This window comes from Palaemon carinicauda, chromosome 4, assembly GCF_036898095.1.
Source record: "Palaemon carinicauda isolate YSFRI2023 chromosome 4, ASM3689809v2, whole genome shotgun sequence".
Taxonomy (NCBI): domain Eukaryota; kingdom Metazoa; phylum Arthropoda; class Malacostraca; order Decapoda; family Palaemonidae; genus Palaemon; species Palaemon carinicauda.
In genome coordinates, this window is record NC_090728.1 from 42675357 (window position 1) to 42688565 (window position 13209).

At 44.3% G+C, this 13209-nt stretch overlaps 1 protein-coding gene across 1 annotated transcript in view; it reads left to right on the plus strand.

Annotated features, from left to right (window-relative positions):
- Window positions 1-13209, plus strand: part of LOC137639912 (RING finger protein 145-like) — a 54743-nt gene that overhangs the window by 21840 nt on the left and 19694 nt on the right. Inside the window, exon 2 of the mRNA XM_068372193.1 lies at window positions 1039-1209. Coding sequence (XP_068228294.1) covers window positions 1039-1209 — 171 coding nt within the window. The remainder of the gene's footprint in view (window positions 1-1038; window positions 1210-13209) is intronic.

Consider the following 13209-nt stretch of genomic DNA (forward strand, 5'->3'; position numbering starts at 1 on the left):
TATTCCAGTTACGGAACAAATGACAAATTCGTAGATAAATTTTTATTTATCCTAACTATACAAACCTTAGCTATTTAACCAAACTTGTCCACCAGCCCTATCCCCCTTGAAGTCCTACCTCCAAGCAAAGTGAGTTCAAGCACAGGTGTGTGTGTGTGGGGGCGTGGGGTGACAAGCTACTCTCCTCTGCCCCCGCTAACTAGCGATGTGGGTAGTAAACCCTCGTTAAATTTTAATGGCTCGTCATTTCAGCTTCGCCGAAAGTAATACCCTTATTAAATAGCTAAGGTTTGTATAGTTAGGAAAAATACAAATTATTTACAAATTTGTCATCTTGCATTGGCCGCGGACTTTGCAAAGCAAGGTTTAGCGAGGTGTAGGGACTCCTTATATTTGGTACCAACTTACTCAAGATAAGGAGCCCTCCAGTAAGCCAAAAAGCCATACAGTATTTGCAGGGGCATCCACCTACCTAATGGGCAAGTCACCCTTAAAAAAAGGCGTAGGTTTATATTCCAGTTACAGAACAAATGGCAAATTTGGAGATAATTTGTATATTTCTTAACGGTACAAACCTTTATCTATTTATGCAAACTTCCCCGACGAACCTATATCCCCCTTGAAGTCCCACCTCCAAGCAAAGTGAGCTCAATCACAGGATTGTCAGTGGGAGGGTAGCTCACCCTGCTTACAGGCAGGATAGGTAGTTAACCCTTGCTAAAATTTTAATGGCTCATCCTTTCAGCTTTGCCAAAAGAAATACCCCTAATGAATAGCTAAAGGTTTGTATCGTTAGGAAATATAGAAATTGTCTCCGAATTTGTGTCATGTTGGGATGTTTGAATAATAAATATTGATATTGTACAGAGGTAGGTAAAGTGTACATCATTTAATAGATGAATGTTAACAATTTTTTTTAATAAACAGTACAGTACTAGAAGTGTATGAAAAAAATGAGGTTTGGCTACCACACTATGTACTGTAGTACTGTACTGTGCTTTTAATTCCCTTTTTCATGTCTGGATTTAATTTTTTCAGCTTCAAGCAGATGGAAACTTAGAGATGAACAGTTTGAAGCTGTAGCTACCGTCATCTTGAGAGTACCTGGCTATTTCATCCTTGATTATTGGTATCAGAATGATATCAATAACTGCATTCCACGATCGTTTGCCTGGGCTGATGTTGTTTCATCGGGGTTTGCCATTTTTGGTAAGTATAACTTAGTTCTTGGTCATTTGAATGTAAGCATATTACCAGACTTGCTTTGCTTACTTACTTTGGAGAGTGTATTGTACTGTACTCGATTTCATAAATAGTGGTATGATTAAATAAGAGACTTGCCAAAAACAAGTGTGATACTCATAGAAGTAGCAGTAGTTTTTTTTATTAAGACATCCTCACCTCTCACAAAGCAATTTTATTCTGTAAGACGGTTTTCAAGCACAAGGCAAATATTGGTACATTCATTATGTTTTACTTTATTGATACAGTATTTGTTCCTTCACAAATGCAAATCATCTTCCTTTACTAGGATTATGATTTCAGTGAAGCTGGATTAATCTTTTAAAACTTTATTGAGGTGGCAGTAGTTACTGCTGGGTGGCAAAGAACCCATGGCCTCCCGACAGGCCCCTGAGCCCTCATTTAGTTTCCAAGTGCTAGGCAGTTCAGAAGTATTACCTGCATTCACAACTGGCTGTTTTTAATCTTTTGAGTTTTTGGGGGGATAATTGTGTTAGCAAGTTGCCATCTACAAGGATATTTAGAAGGAAGGACATATTTCCTGGGGTTTCCCAATAACTGTAGCTATGTGAAATTTTTTTTGTGCAAACCTACCTATATCCACTTTATTATCCCTGTTAGACAGCATTCCCGTTTGTTGTTTATTCCCTCGCTTGTGTGGCCTGGTAATGATAACTACAACATATTCCTAATATGCACTGTCGAATGAAGGTTTTCTGGCCGCCGGGTGTGAAGCAGAAGGGCGCCGCTCTTCCTCCTTCAGTAACTTCATGTTCCTGGAAAGGTGCTAAGGATATATCACTTGGTTGTGCCATCTCCTTCTCATTGGAGTGTTGTCATTGGCCTGAACAACACTGAAGGAAAACTTCAAGTGTTGCTCCACTTCTGCCTCACTTTTGTTTCATCACAATGTCATTTAGGATAAAAGGGCTGTACCCCTTTTTTCCCTTTTATAGATGAGGAAGTCCAAAGACTGATCAGTAGAAATTGTAAACGTGTAACTCCTACCATTTTCCTCCCCATGGGAGAAACTGCCGCTCCATGAGTCTTCTAGACTCCTTTCTCTGAAAATGAAGAAGAGGAAGTAGTGACAGTGCAAGGACTCCTGTATGCTTACCCACAAGAGCTCTTTTGTGTGCACAAACATAAGAGCTGTCCATGAGTAATTTCCTTTGCTCATGAGACCCCTCACATGTTCGCATAATTTTTTTTCAGAGAGCTCACTTTCGCCTTTTAGTAAGGCCAGGGACTTATGAGTTCTGCGGTTACCTGTGTACCTTAGATATACCTGAAGACTTCTAAATCATCTCACGCTTGATCCCCGCGAATACATTCTTAGAACGTACCACATGCTTGATCCCTGTGGATGCATTCAGGAAATGGACCTGTGCTGGATCCTTATGCACTAGATCCCCTCACGCTGGTTCCCCAAAACTCCTGCATACACTCAATGCCTTTATGGGGTCCTACCAAGCTCCGAGACTGGACAATGAAGACATCCAGGAAAACTGAGCTGTAGGAGTCACACAAGCTTTCACCAGGCAGAGAAGGTTCTACATCCTCCTCTTCCAGTAGATGCGGTAGTCACAACCCTTATGCAAGGTACATCAGCAGAGAGACTAGTCTCACAGCCAACCATTTTTTTGGCCTCTTAGTTTGCCAATATGGAAGCTAATGTGATGACTAGCCTCCAGACGACCTCCTGGTTAGACCACTGATCAGGAAAGATGGCCATTTTTACCTGACAAATCCTAAGCCCAGCACTCTTCCCCCCCCCCCCCCCCCCCAATAAGGTGGAGGGAAAAGTGGAGGAATTCACCAAGGACTCCCTTTTTCACCATGCTGTCACTTGTAAGAAGTCCAGAACATGAGGACCAACACCAAAGGTGAAGGCATTGATTCTTTTAAAGTCAACCCTCAAGAAATCGTCTATGACATTCATATCCATGTTGACAACCTCGACAGCATCTTCCTCGAGAATATCGATAGATTTTTCTCATCCCTCTCTTCCCTGTTATGGTCAGCCCAGAAGAGTAAGGTTCAAGAGAAGAGCTACAAGTCACTAAGGAAGTCTATTCCCTTCTGCAACTTCCACGATGGGAGATGCGTGTTAAGCCATTGGTCAAGGTGGCAGTATCACAGAGCAGAGGATTGGATGGTAGAGATCTAACATGGATACCACTTCCCACTCACAGGCTTTCGATTTCTCCTCTCAAACTCTGAGTACTTTGTTGTGCTATCAACCGGACTCGGAGAAAGACTTCATCCTTCATTTTGGAGGTAAAGATGCTGGACAAGGTCACATTACAGGTAATTCTGAATGGATTTACAGGCTTTTACAGTTATATATTCTTCATGGAGAAATCATCTTTGGCACTGTCGTTCCATTAGTTCATTATGCATGTTGCATAAGATTTTTCATAACTCTGACCATCCTTTACATTCAGATCTCCCTGGACAATTCTATCCTGTTCGTAATACTAGGCAGGCAGTTAATTCTAATAGCCAGGCCTTCTCCATCATGAGGCTCAATACTACACAGTATTCTAGGAGTTTTGTTCCAGCTGTTACCAAGTTGTGGAATGACCTTCCTAATCGGGTAGTTGAATCGGTAGAACTTCAAAAGTTCAAAGTAGGAGCAAATGTTTTTATGTTGACTAAGCTGACATGAGTCTTTTTATAGTTTATATATGACATATCTGTTTTTGACGTTGTTAATAGTTTATATAGGACATATCTGTTTTGACGTTGTTACTGTTTTTAGAATGATTTAGTGTATTGTTAATTTATTCTCATCATTTATTTATTTCCTTATTTCCTTTCCTCACTGGGCTATTTTTCCCTATTGGAGCCCTTGGGCTTATAGCATCTTGCTTTTCCAACTAGGGTTGTAGCTTGGCTAGTAATAATAATACAGTAATAATAATGGAGACCAGAATGATATATTCTACAAGCTCCGTTCAAGATGGAGACAGCGAGCACTGTATAAGGTGCCATCAGGAGGAGCGACTTCATGGTCTCTTTGGACTTAAGTGATGCATACTACCAGATTTCAGACCATCGGTCTTCATGGAAATTCCTTCGCTTAATCCTCGGGAGGAAGATCTTCTAGTTCAAAACTTTCGCTTTGGGCTGTCAACGGCCCCTCAGGTATTTACTCTTGTCTTAGCTTGGGCTCAAGCCAACGGGATACGTCTCCTAAGGTATTGGGACTATTAGCAGATTCAGTCCAGTCTCATGCCCAAGCAAACTTTGGAGTACAATGTCAGGAAAAGTTTTCCCATCTGACAATCTTGTCAGGAGACTCAGAAGAGAAGCATGCCCTTTCCTATGCCACCATCAACTACCAGGTCATCAGTGGCAACAGTTATTAAGACATCTCTCATCTTTAGAGGAGCTTTTCCCACATGGCCATTTACATCAGCGGACACATCAGTGATGCATGAAGAGACACTGACCACCAACTGACGATGCGAAGTGTCTTCCCCCAGTTATGCTGCTTTTCATAGACTCATCGAATGAAGGCTGACGTGCTCATCTAAGGAACCAAATCATCACAGGATATTCATCTGAAAAAGAGAAGAGCCTGCACATCAAGGTGCTGGAAATGAATTGGCATTCCTGGTGCTGCAGTTATTTTAACAGCATCTGATAGATCTTCCTTGACAAGAGGGAGGATGGCCAAATTTATGCATCCCATTTTCATAAATTTTCATAATGGCAGTACATTCTGACAACATACTTAGCCTAATATGTGCCTTATTTTCATGATCAGATTTTTAGAAGGTTGACAGGAGTCATTACTTTTGCTGGTGTACACAAGTAAAGTGCTTTGACATTTCCAGGAATGGTAAAATAGCCAGTTTGTTTATATGGACTTCCTTCCTCCAAGATTAGTATTCCTATTAAAGGACAAGGGTTTGTATTTATGTATGAACAAATCACAAATTTTGGAGTACAGTAATTTGTATCTTTCCTAATTAAAGTGTACAAACCTGAGTCCTTTAACAACTCCCCCACATGTCCTAGGCTGAATGTCAAAAGTTAGGTACTGTAGTAGGTTGGTCTCTTTCTCCTCTTCTCGTTCCTCATGCACCTGTCTATACTTTACTGAGATAACCAAAAAATTCTTCTTTGTTCAAGGGGTTAACTATTGCACTGTAATTGTTGTGTGGCTACTTTCCTCTGGGTAGGTTAGAAGCGACTCTTTAGCTATGGCAAGCAGCTCTTTTATGAAGACACTCTAAAATCAAACTTTTGTTCCTTAGTCTTGGGTAGTGCCATAGCCTCTGTATCATGGTCGTCCTCTGCCTTGAGTTAGAGTTCTCTTGCTTGAGGGTACACTCAGACATGCTATTATATGTTTCCTTATTTGTTTCCCTCACAGGGTTATTTTCCATGTTGGAGCCCCTGTGCTCAGCATCCTGCTTTTACAACTAGGGTTGTAGCATAGCTAGTAATAACTAGAGGGGCACTCAGTAGAGCGCAGACCTCCGCTGCAGCACCATATTTCTTGACCTTTTGTTTGACCTTGACCTTTAATCTTAACATCTACTAATTGGGGTGGATTTTCTTATACAGTACTCAAATATGAACCAAGTTTGAAGTTTCTGTGACAATGATGTCCAAACTTATGGCTGATTACATGAATTGGACATTTTGCTTGACCGTGACCTTGACCATTGACCTTGATCTTCCAAATTTTAGATATTTAACTTAGCCGGTGAATATATAATAGCTGCTGCTCCAGCGGCTCGACAGAAAAACATACAAAAACTCGCGAGCGATCGCTATGAAGGTTGCGGGTGTGCCCACCAGCGCCAACTATCGGCCAGATACCGCATATGCATGTAAACAAGCCTCAATTCTTCTTTGTCGGTCTGAACGACAAGACGTACCATTACTCGCTGTATAACCTGGAGTTTTTCAACAGACTTGGTGAAGTACTTCATTTTGGTTTGAGCTTTCGCAGTGCAGGTGTTTTATCCTCAACTTAAACTCTTGAACTCTTTTTTGGACAGATTTAATTGTTGATGACTTTGGATTGTTTTTTGGACTTTCTTTGACTTTTTCAAAATGGCTGACCCTTCTCAAATTCCTAGATTTCGTAAGTGTAATGCTAGGGATTGCAATAGGCGTCTTCCAAAGGCCTCTCTCGACCCACATACTGTGTGTTCTAATTGTCGGGGTAAAACCTGTCAATTAGGAGATCGGTGTGAGGAGTGCGTGGGCCTTTCGGAATTCGATTGGCTCGAATATGACAAGTATTCTCGTAAGCTAGAGAGAGATAGGGTGAGGAGAAGTTCCTCTAGATCGGTAGATTTTTCCTCTCCCCATGCCCCTGAACCTAATCCTTCCCCTGTAGTAGTTGTGCCTGAACCCTCTACTAGCACTCAGGAACCATCAATGCGGGATATGTTACGTGCCATTCATGCTTTGGGCGAAAGAGTTGAGTCGTTAGCTACAGATCGTAATCAACCTATGGCTGACGTTAAAGAGCTAAAGTGTCAGAGTGCCACAGCGGAAAATCGTGGGAAAGTGATTAGTGCGCAAAGTGTTTTCAGTGTTGCGACCGAGGGTTCGTCTGTTCGTGCCTGTCGTTCGCCTAGTCCGGGACCTCTTGCAAGCTCCCAAGCCCAAGGGAGAAGTAATGTCGTACGACTTATGGGTTCGAGAGGCCTTGATCAGCGAACAGACGTTCCCTCTATGGTAACAGGCGTGTCTCATCAAGACCGCCCCTACCATAAGACGAGAGAGACCATTTTCTCCGCGTCATCCGAAGGCTTTTCGCATAAGAAACCGTGGAGCAAGGTTTCAAGGCCCTTGAAGCGAAAGTCGGTCCCTTCAGGACAGGTCCAGCGTCCTGTTTGTAGCCATTGGGACAGCTCTGACCCTTTGCAGTCATCGGAAGACTGCTCGCCGCCTAAGCAGAAACGTTACACAGGCTCCGAGAGTCTTGGTGTAGGCAAGGTTTTGCAGTCTCAGACGTTACCCTTGTCTTTTACCGCACCCATTCCCGTTGATCCTAAATGGGTTGTACAGTACTGCAAGACATGCAGATCAAGCTCGCCTCCCTTATAGAAGACTATTCTGCTGAAAAGGTTCACGATGATCCTCGCCGCTTAGCTAATAGAGATCCTGGCCTTCAGCCGCCTAAACGAGCCTTTGCTCGTCCTGTTGACGTTGGCGTTACTAAGTCACGTCAGTCACGCTTTGTAGAGCCTCACTCGATGCAGTCCCGTGTTGACTTTCAGCCGGATATGGACATTCAGCCGCTTCCTAATGCTCTTGTTGACGTTCAGGACGTTCGCCAACCAGCGGAGTTGACTTGTTTTGACGCTGAGCGTCAAACACCGCAGTCAAGAGTTGTTTTGACTGCTCAGTCTAGGCAGTCAAGGCAGTCTCGAGTTGACGTCGAGCGTCCTCCCGCTCCTGTTGTTGTTGACAGTCAGGCTGTTAAGCAGTTTCATGACGTAGCGTCCTGGACTGCTACTGATGCACCAGTGCGTGTGGACTCTGCGTGTCAAGCATTGCCACCCCCTTTGCTTGTTACTCAGCAGTTGTCGGACGAAGATCCTTCAGATGAGGACGTTGCTGATCCTCATCATGATGATCATCCTTCAGATGTAGACGAACCTAGGACGGTTCCTCCTTCGATGGACTTTAAGAAAGTCGATGTTAATTTTCAAGGAGCTTTTTCCCGATCACTTTGTTACCGTTGCTCCTCGTTCGCCTCCGTCTGAGTTTGCTCTAGGCTTACCTGCTAACATGCCAGCCTTTACTAAGCTAGTGCTTTCTCGCTCTTCCAAGAGGGCTTTACGACTTTTAGGCGACTGGTTGGATACCAGGAGGAGTTTGGGGAAGACGGCCTTTGCCTTCCCTCCTTCAAAGCTCTCGTCTAGATCGAGCGTCTGGTATGCCACGGGAGAAGTTCTCGGCTTGGGAGTCCCTGCCTCTGCCCAGGGTGACTTCTCAAGCCTCGTAGACTCTCCCCGCCGCCTAGCCATGAGACGCTCGAAGATTAGTTGGTCCTCCTCGGACCTTGACCATCTGCTTAAAGGCGTATACAGGGCCTTTGAAGTATTCAACTTCCTTGACTGGTCATTAGGAGCTTTAAGTAGGAAAATCTCGTCTTCTGACAGAGATGTTTCCTTACTTATCATGTCATGTATGGATAAAGCCATCCGCGATGGTTCCAATGAGCTTGCCTCCACTTTTACGTCGGGAGTCTTAAAGAAGCGAGATTCCCTTTGCTCTTTTCTTTCGCCAGGAGTTACTCCCTGTCAGAGATCAGAACTGCTCTTTGCTCCCTTATCAACGTCCTTGTTTCCGCAACAATTAGTTAAGGATATAGCTTCTTCGCTTGTGCAGAAGGACACCTATGACTTGATGGCGTCCTCTGCTCGCAAAGGGACTCCTTCTACATCCTTTGCTGTAAGACCCAGGATCGAGACTCCGGCATCCAGATTTATCCCGCCCTTTCATGGCAGAGCTCCCAGCAGGGGAAGCGCTCGTGCCGAGGGAAAGAGAGGTAAGAAGAGAGGAGCCAAGTCCTCACGTGGCAGAGTCTGACTGCCCACAGCCTCAGACAGCGGTAGGAGCCAGATTGAAGAGCTTCTGGCAAGCCTGGGAGAAGAGGGGCGCAGACCAAGAGTCTGTCCGGTTGCTCAGAGGGGTACAAAATTCCGTTTGTACGCAAACCTCCTCTAGTGACAACTCCCATAGACCTCTCTCCCAGGTACCGAGAGGAGTCAAAGAGACAAGCCCTAAACCAAGAAGTGTCTCTGTTGCTAGAGAAGGGAGCGGTGGTGAAAGTCTCGGACCTTCAATCACCGTGGTTTTACAACCGTCTCTTCCTAGTACCAAAGAAGACAGGAGGTTGGAGACCGGTGCTAGACGTCAGTGCGCTCAACGTTTTTGTTGCGAAAACAAAGTTCACTATGGAGACCACGAAGTCCGTCTTAGCAGCGGTCAGAAAGGGAGACTGGAGGGTCTCTCTCGACCTACGAGATGCGTACTTCCACATTCCTATACACCCAGATTCCCAACCGTTTCTGAGGTTTGTTTTCAGGAATGTGGTATACCAGTTTCGGGCCCTGTGCTTTGGCCTCAGTCCTGCTCCTCTCGTGTTTACGAGGCTCATGAGGAATGTGGCAAAATTCCTCCATTTATCGGGAATCCAAGCCTCCCTGTACTTGGACGACTGGCTTCTCAGGGCATCGTCCAGTCATCGCTGTCTGCAGGATCTTCATTGGACGTTGGATCTGACCAAGGAATTGGGACTTTTGGTCAACCTAGAAAAGTCCCAGCTGATCCCATCCCAAACTATTCTATATTTAGGGATGGAGATTCGCAGTCCAGTTTTTCGGGCTTTTCCGTCTGCCACCCGAATAGATCAAGCCCTGCTCAAAGTCCAACTAATGCTGAAGAGAGAACGGTGCTCAGTCAGGAATTGGATGAGTCTCGTAGGAACTCTATCATCCCTGGAGCAGTTTGTCTCGCTAGGAAGACTACACCTTCGGCCTCTCCAGTTCCATCTAGCCTTTCACTGGAACAAGGACAAGACGTTAGAGACGGTATCAATCCCGGTCTCCGAACCAGTAAAGGCATGCCTGAAATGGTGGAACAGCAATATCAGTCTGAGAGAGGGACTATCCCTAGCAGTTCAGAACCCAAACCACGTGTTGTTCTCAGACGCGTCGGATTTGGGTTGGGGTGCGACCCTGGACGGTCGGGAATGCTCAGGTCTGTGGACCTCAAGTCAGAAGAGCATGCACATCAACGGCAAGGAGCTATTGGCAGTCCACTTGGCCTTGATGAAATTCGAAAGTCTCCTTCGAAACAAAGTGGTAGAGGTCAACTCCGACAATACCACAGCTTTGGCGTACATCTCCAAGCAAGGAGGCACACACTCCCTCACGCTGTACGAGATCGCAAGGGACCTGCTCATTTGGTCAAGAAATCGAGGCATCTCCCTGTTAACGAGATTTATCCAGGGCGACTTGAACGTCTTGGCAGACTGTCTCAGTCGGAGGGGTCAGGTGATTCCCACGGAATGGACCCTCCACAAGGACGTGTGCAAGAGTCTTTGGGCGACTTGGGGTCAACCCACCATAGACCTCTTTGCCACCTCGATGACCAAGAGACTTCCAATCTATTGCTCTCCAGTCCCAGATCCAGAAGCAATACACATAGACACTTTTCTACTAGATTGGTCTCATCTGGACTTATATGCATTCCCACCATTCAAGATTGTCAACAAGGTACTGCAGAAGTTCGCCTCTCACGAAGGGACAAGGTTGACGTTGGTTGCTCCCCTCTGGCCCGCGAGAGAGTGGTTCACCGAGGTACTTCGATGGCTGGTACTTTCCAAGAAGTCTTCCTCTAAGGGTAGATCTATTACGTCAGCCCTACGTAAAGAATGTTCATCAAAGCCTCCCCGCTCTTCGTCTGACTGCCTTCAGACTATCGAGAGACTCTCAAGAGCTCGAGGCTTTTCGAAGGAGGCAGCCAGTGCGATTGCAAGAGCGAGGAGAGCTTCTACCATTAGAGTATACCAGTCGAAGTGGGAAGTCTTTCGAGACTGGTGCAAGTCAGCATCTGTGTCCTCGTCCAGTACCTCTGTAGCCCAAATCGCAGATTTTCTTTTACATCTGAGAAATGTTCGCTCCCTCTCAGCTCCAACGATTAAGGGCTACAGGAGCATGTTGGCTTCGGTCTTTCGTCATAGAGGCTTAGATCTTTCCAACAATAAAGATCTCCAAGATCTCCTTAGGTCTTTCGAGACCTCTAAGGAACGTCGTTTGGCAACTCCTGGATGGAACTTAGACGTGGTCCTAAGGTTCCTCATGTCAGACAGGTTTGAACCATTACATTCAGCCTCCCTGAAGGATCTCACCCTCAAGACACTTTTCCTAGTGTGCTTGGCTTCGGCTAAAAGGGTCAGTGAACTTCATGCCTTCAGTAAGAACATCGGCTTTTCTACAGAAAAAGCCACTTGTTCACTTCAACTTGGTTTCCTGGCCAAAAATGAACTGCCTTCTCGTCCTTGGCCTAAATCTTTTGATATTCCTTGCTTATCAGAGATCGTAGGCAACGAACTAGAAAGAGTGCTATGTCCTGTTAGAGCTCTTAAGTTCTACTTAGCCCGTACTAAGTCCTTACGAGGTAGATCTGAGGCATTATGGTGCTCAGTTAAGAAACCATCATTGCCTATGTCAAAGAATGCTTTGTCATATTTTATCAGATTTTTAATACGAGAGGCTCATTCTCACTTGAATGAGAAAGACCGATGTTTGCTTAAGGTTAAGACGCACGAAGTAAGAGCTATAGCAACCTCCGTGGCCTTCAAGCAAAATAGATCTCTGCAAAGTATTATGGACGCGACCTTTTGGAGGAGCAAGTCGGTATTCGCGTCATTTTACTTAAAAGATGTCCAGACTCTTTACGAGGACTGCTACACACTGGGTCCATTCGTTGCAGCGAGTGCAGTAGTGGGTGAGGGTTCTACCACTACATTACCCTAATTCCAATATCCTTTTTAATCTGTCTCTTGAAATGTTTTTAATCTTGTTTTTTGGGTTGTACGGAAGGCTAAGAAGCCTTTCGCATCCTGGTTGATTTGGCGGGTGGTCAAAGTCATTTCTTGAGAGCGCCCAGATTAGGGGTTTGATGAGGTCCTGTTGTATGGGTTGCAGCCCTTGATACTTCAGCTCCTGGGAGTCTTTCAGCATCCTAAGAGGATCGCTGGGCTTCGTGAGGAAGACAGACTAACAAGGCAGAGTAATCGTCTAAGTCAACTTCCTTACCAGGTACCTATATATTTGGGTTTTGTTATGTTATAACTGTCAAAAACTTTAAGCATATACGCTGTAAACTTAATTAACTCTGGTCTCTACCCACCACCATGGGTGTGAATTAGCTATTATATATTCACCGGCTAAGTTAAATATTTAAAAATGATATTTTAATTATAAAATAAATTTTTGAATATACTTACCCGGTGAATATATAAATTAAAGGCCCTCCCTTCCTCCCCAATAGAGACGCAGCGGGACGAGAAGAATTGAGGCTTGTTTACATGCATATGCGGTATCTGGCTGATAGTTGGCGCTGGTGGGCACACCCGCAACCTTCATAGCGATCGCTCGCGAGTTTTTGTGTGTTTTTCTGTCGAGCCGCTGGAGCAGCAGCTATTATATATTCACCGGGTAAGTATATTCAAAAATTTATTTTATAATTAAAATATCATTTTAATCATTTCCCAGTTTTTTACTTAGCAGTTAATCCCTGCAAGTTTCATTACTCTACGATTAAAATTGTGCCCAGGAAGTTGTTCACAAACACGCACACAAACAGGGGCGAAAACATAACCTTCCAACTTCTTTGGCGGAGGCAATAATAATCATTGGCCTGTCAGGTGCACGGTGCTTTCCCGCTACCCAGCAGTAATTGCCACCACCTCGTTAAAGTTTTAACAGCCGTTTCCAACTTTGCTGAAAGCATGCTCCTATCAAAGGACTGAGGTTCGTATAGTTGGAAAATGCTCATGCAAGGCTACTAAAATCAAACACAGTCGTTACAAGGAAGTCATGTTATTTAACATATCCTCTTGGTTAATGAAGTGTAGGAAGCCGACTTAGTCATTATCCTGAAATCGTGAGTGAATGACATTCTGGACTCCTCAGATTGGTTTAACCGCAGTTTTCTACTTCATCACTGTATAATCAAGACTACTGAGCGTGACAGATATGTCACGATTGAGAACGTGAAAGCAACATAGTCATGAAACTTTAAAATATCATGTCTAGAAGAAGTTGTGTTTGATAGTTTTACAAAAGAATTAATCTTGTTAACTTAGCTATACGCAAAGTCATATCTTTTGAGATACAGTATACTATTATGCTTGTCAAATGATAAAGATAAATATATTATTATTTACTATATTTTCTCAAGAATTATTGGTGA